Source organism: Salmo salar, chromosome 17 (assembly GCF_965601325.2).
Source record: "Salmo salar chromosome 17, fSalSal1, whole genome shotgun sequence".
NCBI classification, from domain to species: domain Eukaryota; kingdom Metazoa; phylum Chordata; class Actinopteri; order Salmoniformes; family Salmonidae; genus Salmo; species Salmo salar.
Window position 1 is genome coordinate 14,479,408 of NC_138307.1, and position 14,648 is coordinate 14,494,055.

At 44.7% G+C, this 14,648-nt stretch overlaps 1 protein-coding gene across 2 annotated transcripts in view; it reads right to left on the reverse strand.

Annotated features, from left to right (window-relative positions):
* LOC106575390 (guanine nucleotide-binding protein subunit alpha-11) overlaps positions 1-11,132 on the reverse strand; it is a 39,883-nt gene extending 28,751 nt beyond the window's left edge. For both annotated transcript variants that reach the window (XM_014151895.3, XM_014151896.3), the window contains exon 1: positions 10,017-11,132. In XM_014151895.3, coding sequence (XP_014007370.1) covers positions 10,017-10,152 — 136 coding nt within the window. In that variant the 5' untranslated portion in view covers positions 10,153-11,132. The remainder of the gene's footprint in view (positions 1-10,016) is intronic.
* Between the last annotated feature and the right edge of the window lie 3,516 nt (positions 11,133-14,648).

The following is a 14,648-nucleotide window of genomic DNA, read 5'->3' on the forward strand; positions in this document are numbered from 1 at the left end:
CAGACCAGCATCACATGTTCACTACGGTTTATACAGACCAGCATCACCTGTTCACTACGGTTTATACAGACCAGCATCACATGTTCACTACGGTTTATACAGACCAGCATCACATGTTCACTACGGTTTATACAGACCAGCATCACATGTTCACTACCACTCACTACGGTTTATACAGACCAGCATCACATGTTCACTACGGTTTATACAGACCAGCATCACATGTTCACTACGGTTTATACAGACCAGCATGACATGTTCACTACCATTCACTACGGTTTATACAGACCAGCATCACATGTTCACTACGGTTTATACAGACCAGCATCACATGTTCACTACCACTCACTACGGTTTATACAGACCAGCATCACATGTTCACTACCACTCACTACGGTTTATACAGACCAGCATCACATGTTCACTACCACTCACTACGGTTTATACAGACCAGCATCACATGTTCACTACCACTCACTACGGTTTATACAGACCAGCATCACATGTTCACTACCACTCAGTGCGCACAGGGAGCAGCGGGGGCAGCCACAACAACACCTTATCCAAAAATATGGCAGACATTGGATGAATAGAAAAATTGTAATATCTTTGGTTGTGAGTGACAAATTAAGTTATGTTTATTTATTTTTTAATTTTCGGCCTCTGCTACAATTATTTGACTAAATTATTTGACATTTGGCACAAATGTCATGACTAAAGGGTCTTATTAGCAGGCCTGGAATTTCTTAGGGGGCAAGGGCCACCTGCCAGGGCACCAAGGCCACCTGCCAGGGCACCAAGGCCACCTGCCAGGGAACCAAGGCCACCTGCCAGGGCACCAAGGCCACCTGCCAGGGCACCAAGGCCACCTGCCAGGGCACCAAGGCCACCTGCCAGGGCACCAAGGCCACCTGCCAGGGCACCAAGGCCACCTGCCAGGGCACCAAGGCCACCTGCCAGGGCACCAAGGCCATCTGCTAGGTCCAAAATAGTCCATTTAAATCGATTTGAAAACTGAAACACATGTTTTTCGTAACAGAATTTATGTAAATGTTTGGAAATAATTTGCCTACATGTCGAAGTGCAGGTGATAGCCTATGCGTATTGGCAAGAGCATATCATGTCCAGACCGATACTGACATGAGGGAGGCGCCTGAAAATGTAGCCAAACTTTAAATTAGACTTTTAATTACATATATATATAGGCTAAACACCAGTCATGTTTGATAAATATAAAGTAGGATCATTATTACTACTATCTAAAGGCTTGATTCTGTCCACATACTTGAGGGACTGTTCGTTCCGATAGGAAAGAAAGGCCAGTGCCTGTTATGCACTTGAACATCACCCACCTTGCAATCTGAATGGAGGCAGTCAACATTTTGAAACTACTTAACCATAAATGTAAATTGGTTAAAACCTGGAAGTTTATCATTTTATGAGGCATGTCTTACCATGTTCTGACCATAGGAATGTTAAGGGGATTATTTTATAAACACTTCCTCATATGCCATTGAAACCAGTGTCTCATGTTCTCAACTTTCTTTTGTTGTCCAGCAGCCAAAGACACAATCCTAGTCATTAACAACCCATGCATCTTTAGGTCTTCCCTCTTTCTAACGCCTCGATCACACCGACAGTATCATTGCATTTTGGTACACCAGAAGTCCATTCATTTCCAATGGAACGCTGCGTTTGTCATGCAGCGTTGCGTTGCAGTGCGTTCTCCTTGGTTCATAGGTTGGATTTATCGAACGTAGGCATCAAACTGTATGCGTTGATGGCCTGACAGAAATGGTAGCAGAAGGTGAATGTTGAACTTTTGTTGCACACATCAAGATGATGCGTACCATTTTGCACAATGACGATGTAGGTGTAATGGAGGTATACATTTCTGAAGGGTATTTTCATCTCTGTCATATGAAACCACTCGCGTGTGTGGCGCACTTTTGCTGCTAATTGCATTTTGGAACATTCATGCTTATAGCCTACTGCCGTGCGCGCATTGCCGTGCCTTATAAATGTGAAGAAATAGCCTAATACTTTATCAACATTTTCAGCTTAACTTTCTGATCTGTTGCATCAGCCTAATTGCTTTAAAAAAAAAAAAATTATGTATTAATTTGGGTTCCGTCGCATCTCACAACTGTCCCAGAGTGTTTGGGATATTTATTTCCTGCACAATAGAATGTCTCAACTTTTGGACTATGGGACATAGTAGATTGACATAAGCTAGTGCTTTTGCTGTTCATTAGGCATACTCATCTTGTTGATGCGCCTCGGAATAATTTAAACTAAAATTGGTTTGTTTTTTCATTCCGTTTCTATGTCTGGATTCCGTTTTTATAGGGCCCTACCGAGTGATTTACGTATGTGTGTGTGTGTGTGTGTGTGTGTGTGTGTGTGTGTGTGTGTGTGTGTGTGTGTGTGTGTGTATATATATATATATATATATATATAAGTGTGTTTGCAAATCCAGAGGTAGACATTTGCATTGTGGTAAAGCAGACTGCTGATAACAGGTTATATGCACATCGGAATTCGGATAAGAATGGCCCGCGGTTGCAATCCCTGATGAGTCCGTCTTCACTTGTAGCCTACTTCGGAGCTGCGATGCCAGTGAGAAGGACCCAGTCACGTGACAGGCATTGGTTAATAAGAATTTAATTATCTGAGAAAGACATGTGAGCGAGAGGTGCTTCGGAGCATGGTGATTGGCAGCTGGGAGAAGAGAAGAATAATTATTGTATTCAGCGCAAGGGCACAATGACCACTTGGGCTGCAAGGCATGGATTATTTTAGGGGGCATTACGGCCATGGCCGTCGATGCCGCCGGTAAATTCGAGAGCTGCTTATTAGGAATTTTCTAATCTGACTTCTCTATGTGGCAATTATCTTTCTGGGCTGGGTGTCAGTTAAACTGTAGTACCAAAGCAAAAGTGTAGGAGCAGTCGAAACCGTGCTTCTAGAATGGAACCTTGGCCTCTTGGGACTGACAAGGGGGTAGTAAATGTGACAATTTTCCTCTCTACCCTCACAAGGCGCAAAACTGCAACAACAACAAAAAAACACTTGCATTTGCAACAATTTGACTTGGCAATACGCCAATTTTTTTATTGGTCGCTAGGGTGCAAGTGAAAAAAACTGTAGCTGGTCACGTTAGTCTTTGGTTCACAATTAGCTTTTCAAAACAGCAATGGGTAACTAAATCAGGTATTCAAAAATGTTGGTCCGAAGTCTTGGTTGAATCTTTGCGATGCGCAATTCAGTCATCATGCACTGTTTGAATTAACTTTGTTGTAATTTTCTCCCCAATTTTTGTGATTACGATTTTGTCTCATTGCTGAAACTCCCCAACGGGGTCGAGAGAGAGGCGAAGGTCGAGTCATGCTTCTTCCGAAACATGACCCACCAAACTGCGCTTCTTAACACCTGTTCGCTTAACCCTGAAGCCAGCAGCAATGTGTCGGAGGAAACACCGTTCAACTGACAACCGAAGTCAGCCTGCAGGCGCCTGGCCGGCCACAAGGAGTCGCTAGAGCACGATGAGCCAAGCAAAGCACCACGCCCAAACCCTCCCCTAACCCGGATGATGCTGGGCAATTGTGCACCGTCCTATGGGACTCCCAGTCACGGCCGGTTGTGACAGCCTGGGATCGAACTCCAGGCTGCAGTGCCTTCGCAACACTGCGCTGCAGTGCCTTCGCAACACTGCGCTGCAGTGCCTTCGTAACACTGCGCTGCAGTGCCTTCGCAATACTGCGCTGCAGTGCCTTAGACCGCTGTGCCACTTGGGAGGCTGAATGAACATTTCTAAAGGCATTCCCCAAAAAACCTTCCCAATTAAATGACTGCAAAGTAGGCCTACCTGGCAGAATGATATCATGATGATTTGTACCAATCGCAGGACATTTGTTTAGCAAACTGCCATGACATGTAGCCAGCCTACAGTGACATTGTAGCCTACAGTAAAAACACAACTAGCCAAACAATGGTCTCTTGCTAGTTTACACAAATTAAAGGGCAACTACATGCTCCAATGTTGTTTTTGTTCTCCTGATGTGGTTTAAGCATTGTTGTGGACTTAAATACAGAAATGGAATGTTCTTTTCTATAAAAAGGTGATTAAGAGAAAACCTGAAAAAACTAAATAGGATAACTCAGAAGCCTGGAAAAATAAAACCGCGGGAAGTGAATTTACCAAAAGATAAACTGATTTTATAGAACCCTACAAAGTGACTTCAAAAATCTTTAACACCTTTTTGAGATAAAATAAAATCTTTGTTTTCCTACAAACAATCAATATAAATGACATTGTCAAGTTAAAATGTCATTTCTTTGTGTATGGAGGGTAGGTCATTATAGACTATAGGCTACTTGCTCAGATAACATTTAAATGACGCGTGTATCATCCGCTGTCCCTGGTCAGTATTCTTTTCATTCGGGCCAGTAGCTTCCAGTTGGCACTGGCCTGGTGTGCCAGTGGCAAATGTACCTGAATGTTAAGCTCTGCAAGGGCATGCGAATATAAAAGTCATTATTAGGTTCTGTATGGAATGCAGGCACATTACGAGACACAGGTCAGGTCATTATCGCTGAGCAGTGGTGAAAAACCGGGACGACCAAATCACGTGCTGGTGCCATCAACTGAAAAAGTTGAGAGCACCAGTGCCACCAAAATAAAAGTTAGTCTAGAACTCTGCCTCATAACCCCCCTTTAAATCTCCAGAGAGAAAGGCTTGACCCCGTTTGGGCTGTGGTGTGCGTGGTGTTCCATGAGGATTGGCGGCTGTGGGACACACACTCGAATTAAAATGCTCTTCATTAACAAGGTGAGCACCTGGGAAAGTATTTATAGGCTGACTTCTGAGTGTGTGTGTTTGTCGGACTGTGAACCAGCCAGCCAGTCAGTCAGTCACACTGGGTCAGAATCATAGAAAAAGTTTGGTGAACCTGAACACCGTTTTGATGGCCTAGGAGGTAGAAAAAATGGAATATAGAATTATGCAAGTTTTTTTGTAATAGTATTTATGTAATGAAAGTCAGATCATTATTACTAAACCTGACCCTTGGCATGGAGGGATTTAAAACACACACACACACACACACACACACACACACACACACACACACACACACGGCTGTCAAATCTAGCTCAAGAAGCATGACAACATTCCCTTATATGACCAAAATAATGAGCGAACACCTGAGTCTTCTCTCCTCCAGGCTATTTCTGCTCTGACCGTCACCAGGGTTAAGAACTAAACCCCTCAGCCTGGCTAGTGAGTGACCACCCAAATCAAACTTCATCTGAGCTAGTTTCTTCCCCATTGGGAGAGTCTGAGCCCTGCTAGCCCGACATGGAAACCCCTCCCATTTGGAGCGAAGCAGCAGGGCAAGAAAGTGACTGAGTAGGCAGCAGTTCATTTAGCCAACACCCAGGTCACAGATACACAGCTCCAAGTCATGCTGCAGCAGCCCCCCAGCCCAGCCAATACAGCCCCAATTCAGGCAACAGCTGCCCCCAGCCCAGCCAAGACAGCCAGTCCCAAGACAAGCTGCAGCAGCCCCCATCCCAGCCAGCCAGTCCCAAGTCAAGCAACAGCAGTCCCCAGTCAAGCTGCAGCAGCCCCCATCCCAGCCAGCCAGTCCCAAGTCAAGCTGCAGCAGCCCCCAGCCAGCCCCCAGTCAAGCTGCAGCAGCCCCCAGCCAGCCCCCAGTCAAGCTGCAGCAGCCCCCATCCCAGCCAGCCAGTCCCAAGTCAAGCAACAGCAGCCCCCAGCCAGCCCCCAGTCAAGCTGCAGCAGCCCCCATCCCAGCCAGTCAACACAGACCCAAGTCAAGCTACAGCAGCCCCCAATCCAGTCAGCCTCAAGTCAAGCTACAGCCGCCCCCAATCCAGTCAGCCTCAAGTCAAGCTACAGCCGCCCCCAATCCAGTCAGCTCCAAGTCAAGCTACAGCCGCCCCCAATCCAGTCAGCCCCAAGTCAAGCTACAGCAGCCCCCAATCCAGTCAGCCCCAAGTCAAGCTACAGCAGCCCCCAATCCAGTCAGCCTCAAGTCAAGCTACAGCAGCCCCCAATCCTGTCAGCCCCAAGTAAAGCTACAGCAGCCCCCATCCCAGCCAGCCAGCACAGCCCCAAGCCCGGCAATAGCAGCCCAAGCCAGCCAGTCCCTAGTCAAGCTACAGCAGCCACCAGCCGAGCCAGCCTAGAGCCCTCTCTGTGTTTTGACCAAGTAGAGGAAAACGCCACCAGAGCTGTGGAGCATGGCTGGTCCCATGGCCTGATATGGCCCTCAGCAGCACATGTTACAGGGGAGATGGGGGGAGGGGGGGCGGTAGAGAGTGAGTGAGGTCTCCATGGCCTGTCCCATCTTCAGGCATCAAAACTCAACTTTGGTCATACAAGCACTTCAACCAACCGAGCCATAGGAAACCATAGTATTTGCATGTACAATCAACTCCTGATAAATGCAACATCCTGGGACTGTGGTAATTGTAACATCATGTATTGAACAGGAGAGTGTAGAACCATGGAGCATTTAAAAACAAGGTCATTGACCTGGAAAACCACGCATAGCCCTGGTGAGGCGTGTGACTAATAGGAGTCAGTGACACATCAGTCTAAGCTTTAGCCATGTTTAACAAAGCCTATTATAGACCTGGACTAATCCTTCTTTACACCTCCTTATCCCTGCTCAGACACACAAATACACAGCCTTAACTCACTTAGAATAGTCTGTGTACAGCATGACTGGTCACACAGAGGCACAGGCACACACTGCCTCTCAAAGAAGACCCACTGACTGACTAAAATCTGATACAGGAAGTAGACTTCTCCACTGATCAGGGGTAGCTGATCCTGCAGAACTAGTACTGGCTTTAGTTCCAGCCCTGGTCCTAGACTCACACAGCACAAGAGTAGGAATAGTCAGTAGGTATAAACAGAGATATATTGATGATGAAGTGAGCAGTCCCAACCCACACATCCATCATCTCTGTGCTCCACTCTGAAGCAGTAGAATTGAGAAATGGAAGTGGGGAACAGTAATCTAACTGAGCCTACTGGATACAGATAGTGTGTGTGTGTGTGTTTGTGTGCGCACACACACACAAAAATATAAAATGCAACATGCAAGAATTTCAAAGATTTTACTGAGTTACTGTTCAAAGGAAATCAATCAATGGAAATAAATGAATGATGCCCTAATCTACGGAATTCACATGACTGTGAATACAGATATGCATCTGTTGGTCACAGATACCTTAAAAATAAAAAATAAAGTAGGGGAGGGGTCAGAAAACCAATCAGTATCTGGTTTCAGCACCATTTGCCTCATGCAGAGTGACATCTCCTTCACATAGAGTTGATCAGGCTGTTGGTTGTGGCCTCTACAATGGCTGTGTGAAGTTGTTGGATATTGGTGGGAACTGGAACACGCTGTTGTACACGGCGATCCAGAGCATCCCAAACATGCTCAACGGGTGACATGTCTGGTGAGTATGCAGGCCATGGAAGAACTGGGACAGTTTCAGTTTCCATGAATTGTGCATAGATCCTTGAAACATTGGGCCGTGCATTATCATGCTGAAACATGAGGTGATAGCGGTGGATGAATGGCATGACAATGGGCCTCAGGATCTCATCATGGTATCTCTGTGCAATCAAATTGCCATCTCTTAAATGCAATTGTGTTCGTTGTCCATAGCTTATGCCTGCCTATACCATAACCCCACTGCTACCATGGAGCACTCTGATCACAACGTCTGACATCTGCCCGGTACAGTTGAAAACGGGAATCATCCATGAAGAGCACACTTCTCCAGCGTATCAGTGGCCATTAAAGGTGAGCATTTGCCCACTGAAGTCAGTTACGATGCCGAACAGCAGTTAGGTCACGACCCTGGTGAGGACGACGAGAACCCAGATGAGCTTCCTTGAGATGGTTTCTGACAGCTTGTGCAGAAATTCTTTGGTTGTGCAAACCCAGTTTCATCAGCTGTCCAGGTGGCTGAAGAAGCCGGATGTGGAGGTCCTCGGCTGGCAGTTGTAAGGCCGGTTGGATGTAAGGCCAAATTCTCCAAAACGACATTGCTTATGGTATAGAAATGAACATTAAATTCTCTGGCAATAGCTCTGGTGGACATTCCTTTAGTCAGCATGCCAACTGCACACTCCCTCAAAACTTGAGACATCTGTGGCCTTTTATTGCCCCCAGCACAAGGTGCACCTGTGTAATGATCATGCTGTTTAATTAGCTTCTTGATATACCACACCTGTCAGGTGGATGGATTATCTTGGCAAAAGGAGAAATAGTCACTAACAGATGTAAACAAATTTGTGCACAGAATGAGAGAAATAAGCTTTTCGTGCGTATGAAACATTTCGGGAATATTTTATTTCAGCTCATGAAACCAACACTATACATGTGTTAATATTTTTTGTTTCGTGTGAAATATATAATTTTTTTCTCCATGACCTAGGCCTAATATGCTCCCCACAGGTTCAAGTCAAGAATACAATACAGTAGGATAGAATGTGATAAAATAGAGAAAAAAAATACTAAATAGCCTACAATAGAATAGTGTCTCTCTCTGTGTGGTTTGGTTTGGCCTACTTCTCAGAACTGAGCCAGGGTCCACAGGGAAACGACTGGAGAGAGGGGCAATCACACGTGTCAGACAACCTGGGATATGTTTTCTAAGTGTGAAACGGGAACAAACGTTTCTGAAACAGAGCTGCCCGAAATGAACTTGTCCAATAGAAAGACAAATCCATTTTTTTATGTCTAAAAGACTGGCAGACACTGGCAATCTAAGGCCAGTTATTTTTCTCCTGTGGCTAAGGTTAGGATTTAGGAACGCCAAACTGATCCTAGAGACCTGTGTCTAAGGACAACTTCTACTGCCAGGAGATTTAAAAGAGTTTCTCCTGATTTTGCCTCCATGCTCTCCATCGTGGGGGTCTGTAAAAGCACAGACACACATATACAGACACACACAAGTATCTACATGCTTCTGACGGATGTTGAGAAGCTGCACCCAATGTTTCATACATACATTTAATTCAGAGAGCACACCAGAACTCTTTCCCATATAGAGCCTAGGTCAAGCTATAGGAATTGTATCTGCCAGGTTGTGCAATGTGTGATCCCCTAGTCATCCTTTCAGCTCACCTGTATTCTTTATTTAGTAGTGCAACTGTTACAATCTATCACCTTCCAATGGATCATTCATTGGGGCTGGGGTTAACATAAAAATAGACGGGAGAGATCTGTTTTCTGCAATACAGTACCATTAACATGACCATATATGCTTCAATTATTTTCACCATCAGATTCCTTCTGAAATGGACCTCTCCAGTGCTTGTAGTAATAGTATTAGTGGTAGTAAAACTTGGATTCAGAACTAGTCAGCAGATATAACAACATGGTGACACTAACGTTACTCATCTAATAATAAATACATAGTTAGCATAACCACTTGATTTGATTATGAACCATTCCCCCGTTCTAGGAATGAAATTGAAGCCTAACACTCAGCTAGCTAACTAAACGTATATAGGCTAATTGACTAGTTAAACCAGGGGTGAGTTGATGGTAAGCAAGATACACAGTTAGCTAGCAAGCATGCAATGACAGCAAATAACCAGATGCCAACGTTAGGTAGCTAGTTGGTTAGCAAGCACTAGTAGCACCAACAGCTAAAGTGACAAGATGTTGGCCAAGTGGCTTGGTGCTTTAGCTAGCAACAGAAGGTAGTTAGCTACCTACCCATCTGACTAGCTAACAAACTCGTTTGCTAACCAAACACAAATCTAGCTAGCTAACGTGAACTAACTAATACATATTGACTGGTTAGCTAACATTAGATACCTAGCTAGCTCACTTGGGGGAAAAATGGAGGCCTGAAACTAGCTAACCTATCTAGTTAGCTAAATTGATATTTCACAAAACGGCAACTAGCTACCTATGGTTCAAAGAAACCCCAAAATATGGATGACAGTTTGCGTTACCGAGAAGGAGCAATTTCAGTTCTCTCCTCGAGTCCCGCTTGTCTCGCCGGAGTTGTTTGTCTATCTCCGCATTGATTCGTTTCGATTCCTTCGCCTCTTCGCTCAGGCAGCAAGCCATCATCGACTCCAAAGTCATCCCTCCTGGTTTTGGCAGCCCGCTGGTTAGAATGGACTAGCTGGTTGGGTTAACTTTAGCTAGGTATCTAATATCACGATCCTCGCTTCTAATGTCTGGCGAGGAGGTGGACTGGGGGGTCTTGGATGGGAATGGGGGAGGGGAGCTAGGGGCCTCGCTGTCAAGTTGTCCCCAACCGAGAACTGCCCGACTTCACCCGTGTACAGATCTCAGCAAATCACGGGAGGATCGGCGAAGAGGGGGCAGTGTCGGTGCGAGGGGGTGTGTTGAGGGCCTCTCTCCGTTGATGCGCGCCTCAAGCCTTGTTTAAATTTCTCACGTTAGCTAGCTAGTTGGACAACTAGCTAGCTACCTGGCTAGCTAACTATCCCTATTACCTGCCTCGATTGCGATACCCTGTGTTCACTGACTTGGGTTCGTGCGTCCCCTGGTCCTCGGCCTGACACAACGAGCGGGGCTAACTGCACTGTCGCGACATCCAACAAGCTAGTTAGCTAACGTAGCCAACTGTCCGCCTTCTCAGCGCCCCCCGCCCCCTAGCTAGAGCCAAGCCACAATTGTCAGTAAAATGCACACAAAGGCAACGCATCCATATGGCCAGTCTTGAAATGGCACAGTCACCACTTCCCAGCAAATGCTCGTCCTCTTTTTCTATCCAACTAAACGCTAGCTAGGTTCCAGCGTTATGTCTCGCTAGCTGAACGGCTTCGTGATGTGTCAGAGCTGTGATGCTGGCAAACTGAGAAATGACCATTCCCCAGTCAGATTTGGCTGACTAGCTAGCAGTGCAGCATTCGATTGAATCTCGCATCATTTTTGGCGCAGTTATCGCATGAAAACACAGCCGCTAGTTAAATAAACAGAAAACAAAATGCGTATTGATGGCCTCGCTAGCAACTAGCAGTTCCATTTATTAGCAGATCGTTGCGTTTCTGTTGAAAACCGTGGGCATGGCACACTCTAGTATGATGCCAGGAGGGTACTAGGCAACCAAAGTGAGTGACAGTGGGTTTGCACGTTACATGAGCAGGAAAGGGGGCGGGACGTCTTTTAATTCTGGAGGTGGTTTCTGAGAACCACTCATTTTAGGTCGATGCATACAACAAACGGCATACATAAAATGCAGCTAGAAGGCAACGACAAATAATTCAGATTTTTTCCATATTGCTTTATGAGTTCATAATGGATCTATTTAGGGAGATTACCGGTATTGGTTTTTCAATGGCACAGGGATCAGCGGATTAATATCGCAGCTCCCACCCACTCATGATCTGCGGGTTTGCACTGCAAATGCACGCTATTAGATGATGGAGTTTATGGACGTTAGGGTACTAGGGGGTAACTAGCCCCCCCTCAGAACAATGTCTAATTGCTGATTCAAAAAAGCAACATTCACACGACATTGCATGTCACCATTAATATCCGCACTATGAGGAGATTTGATGTAAAGTTCCACTTTTTAATTCACCTGCATGTTAATTTTCTCTGTTGTTCCTTTTCCATACAATCCATTATGTACAATTACTCTACATATTCATTGAATAATACAAGATTTTAAATCACAACCGTTTTTAAAATGACATTCAGGAGCAAAAGGTTTTCAATAGTTGTTTTTAATTCACAAATAATAAATAATTGGAATATAATATTGGAATGGAATATGAGTAATAACATTGGAATATAACATTTAATAACAATAACTATAACTTAACTAATTCATTCAGTGAAACACTGATGTGGCAACTCTCTTATGCTCTGCTATTGCACAATTCTAATTTGTACATAGGTCACAAATAAAGCTATCCCCAGTAAAAGTGGAACACAACTCATAAGCCCACCTGTGACTAAACAGGGGAGAGAGATGCCAATTGAAATGCTCTCTCTTAAAAACATAGCTAGCTATCTGGCTATATCAAATCAAATCATATTTCTCACATGCCCCGAATACAACAGGTGTAGACCTTACCGTCCAATGCTTACTTACAAGCCTTTAATCTTCTTAGGGCTAGGCCCCTTTTTCTAAATTTCCGCCTGACGTGTGACGTGCCCAAAGTAAACTGCCTATTCCTCAGGCCCCGATAACAGGATATGCATATAATTGGTACCATTGGAAAGAAAATACTTTGAAGTTTGTAGAAATGTTAAAATAATGTAAGATAATATAATACAATAGATATGGTAGGAGAAAATCCAAAGAAAAACCAACCAGATTTTTTTTTTTTTGAGAGCCCATGCTCTCACAATGGAAAGTATAGGGGCATACTGCATTCTAGCTCCCATGATGCAATTCCTATGGCTTCCACAGGGTGTCAGCAGTCTATGTTCAAGGTTTCAGGCTTGTAACTTCAAAAACAAATAAGAAAGATCAGTTTTAGTACAGGAACACAGTCTTGGAAATTCGTGTATTGAACATACTTCTTTCCGTAAGAAATATTATAGTTTGATGACATTTTAGGGTAACTGAGGAGTAAATAGAAACATATTATGACTTCAGATTCCTTTCTCTGAATGTTGAACGAGTGGATTACTCAAATCGATGGCGCCAACTCAACTGACTTTTTGGGATATAAAGAAGGATTTTATCTAACAAAACGACACTACATGTATAGCTGGGACCCTTTGGATGACAAATCAGAGGAAGATTTTCAAAAAGTAAGTGAATATTTAATCGCTATTTGTGAATTTATGAAACCTGTGCCGGTGGAAAATTATTTTGATGTGGGGCATCATCCTCAGACAATCGCATGGCATGCTTTTGCTGTAATGGCTACTGTAAATCGGACAGCGCAGTTAGATGAACAATAATTTAAGCTTTCAACTGATAAAAGACACTTGTATGTACCTAAATGTTTAATATCCATAATTTTTATGATTATTTATTTGAATTGTGCGTCCTCCAGTTTCACTGGAAGATGTCCCACTAGCAGGATGCCGAGCCCTAACTAACAATGCAGTTCAAGAAATAGAGTTAAGAAAATATTTACTAAATAAACTACAGTAAACAAATGTAAAAAAAAAAAGTAACACAATAAAATAACAATAATGAGGCTAAATACAGGGGGGTACCAGTACCGAGTCAATGTACGGGGTACAGGTTATTCGAGATAATTTGTACATGTAGGCCCCAGTGATGTACTGGGCTTTATGCACTACCCTCTGTAGCGCCTTACGGTCAGATGTCGAGCAGTTGCTATACCAGGCAATGATGCAACCGGTCAGGATTCTCTTGATGGTGCAGCTGTAGAACTTTTTGAGGATCTAGGGACACATGCCAAATCCATTCAGTTTTCTGACGGGGAAAAGGCCTTCTTCATGACATTCTTGGTGTGTTTGAACCCTGATTAGTTTGTTGGTGATGTTGACACCAAGAAACTTGAAACTCTCGACCTGCTCCACTACCCGTCGATGTGAATGGGGGCGTTTGGCCCTCCTTTTCCCATAGTCCACGATAATCTCAACTCTCTTGCTCACATTGAGGGAGAGGTTGTTGTCTTGGCACCACACTGCCAGGTCCCTGACCTCCTCCCTATAGGCTGTCTCATCGTTGTCGGTGATCAGGCCTACCACCGTTGTGTTGTCAGCAAACTTAATGATGGTGTTGGAGTCGTGCTTGGCCAGTAGTGGGTGAATGGGGAGTACAGGAGGGGACTAAGCACACACCCCTGAGGGGCCCCCGTGTTGAGGATCAGAGTGGCAGATGTGTTGTTGACTACCCTTACCCCCATCAGGAAGTCCATGATCCAATTGCAGAGGTAGGTGTTTAGTCCCAGGGTCCTTAGCTTAGTGATGAGCTTTGAGGGCACTATGGTGTTGAACGCTGAGCTGTAGTCAATGAACATCATTCTTACATAGGTGTTCCTTCTGTCCAGGTGGGAAAGGGCAGTGTAGAGTGCGATTGAGATTGCGTCATCTGTGGATCTATTAGGGCGGTGTGTGAATTGGAATGGGTCTAGGGTTTACGGGATGATGGTGTTGATGTGAGCCATGACCAGCCTTTCAAAGCACTTCATGGCTACCGACGTGAGTGCTACGGGCAGTAGTCATTTAGGCAGGTTACCTTTGTTTTCAAGGGCACAGGGACTATGGTGGTCTGCTTGAAACATGTAGGTATTAAAGACTCGGTCAGGGAGAGGTTGAAAATATCAGTGAAGACACTTGCCAGTTGGTCCGTGCATGCTCTGAGTACACATCCTGGTAATCTGTCTGTCCCCGCTGCCTTGTGAATGTTGACCTGTTTAAAGGTCTTGCTCACATCATCTACGGAGAGCGTGATCAGACAGTCGTCCGGAACAGCTGGTTCCCTCATGCATGTTTCAGTGTTGCTTTCCTCAAACAAGCATAAAAGGCATTTAGCCCGTATGGTAGGCTCGTGTCACTGGGCAGCTCACGGCTGGGTTTCCTTTTTTAGTTCATAATAGTTTGCAAGCCCTGCCACGTCCGACGAGCATCATAGCTGGTGTAGTAGGATTCAGTTATAGTCCTGTATTGACACTTTG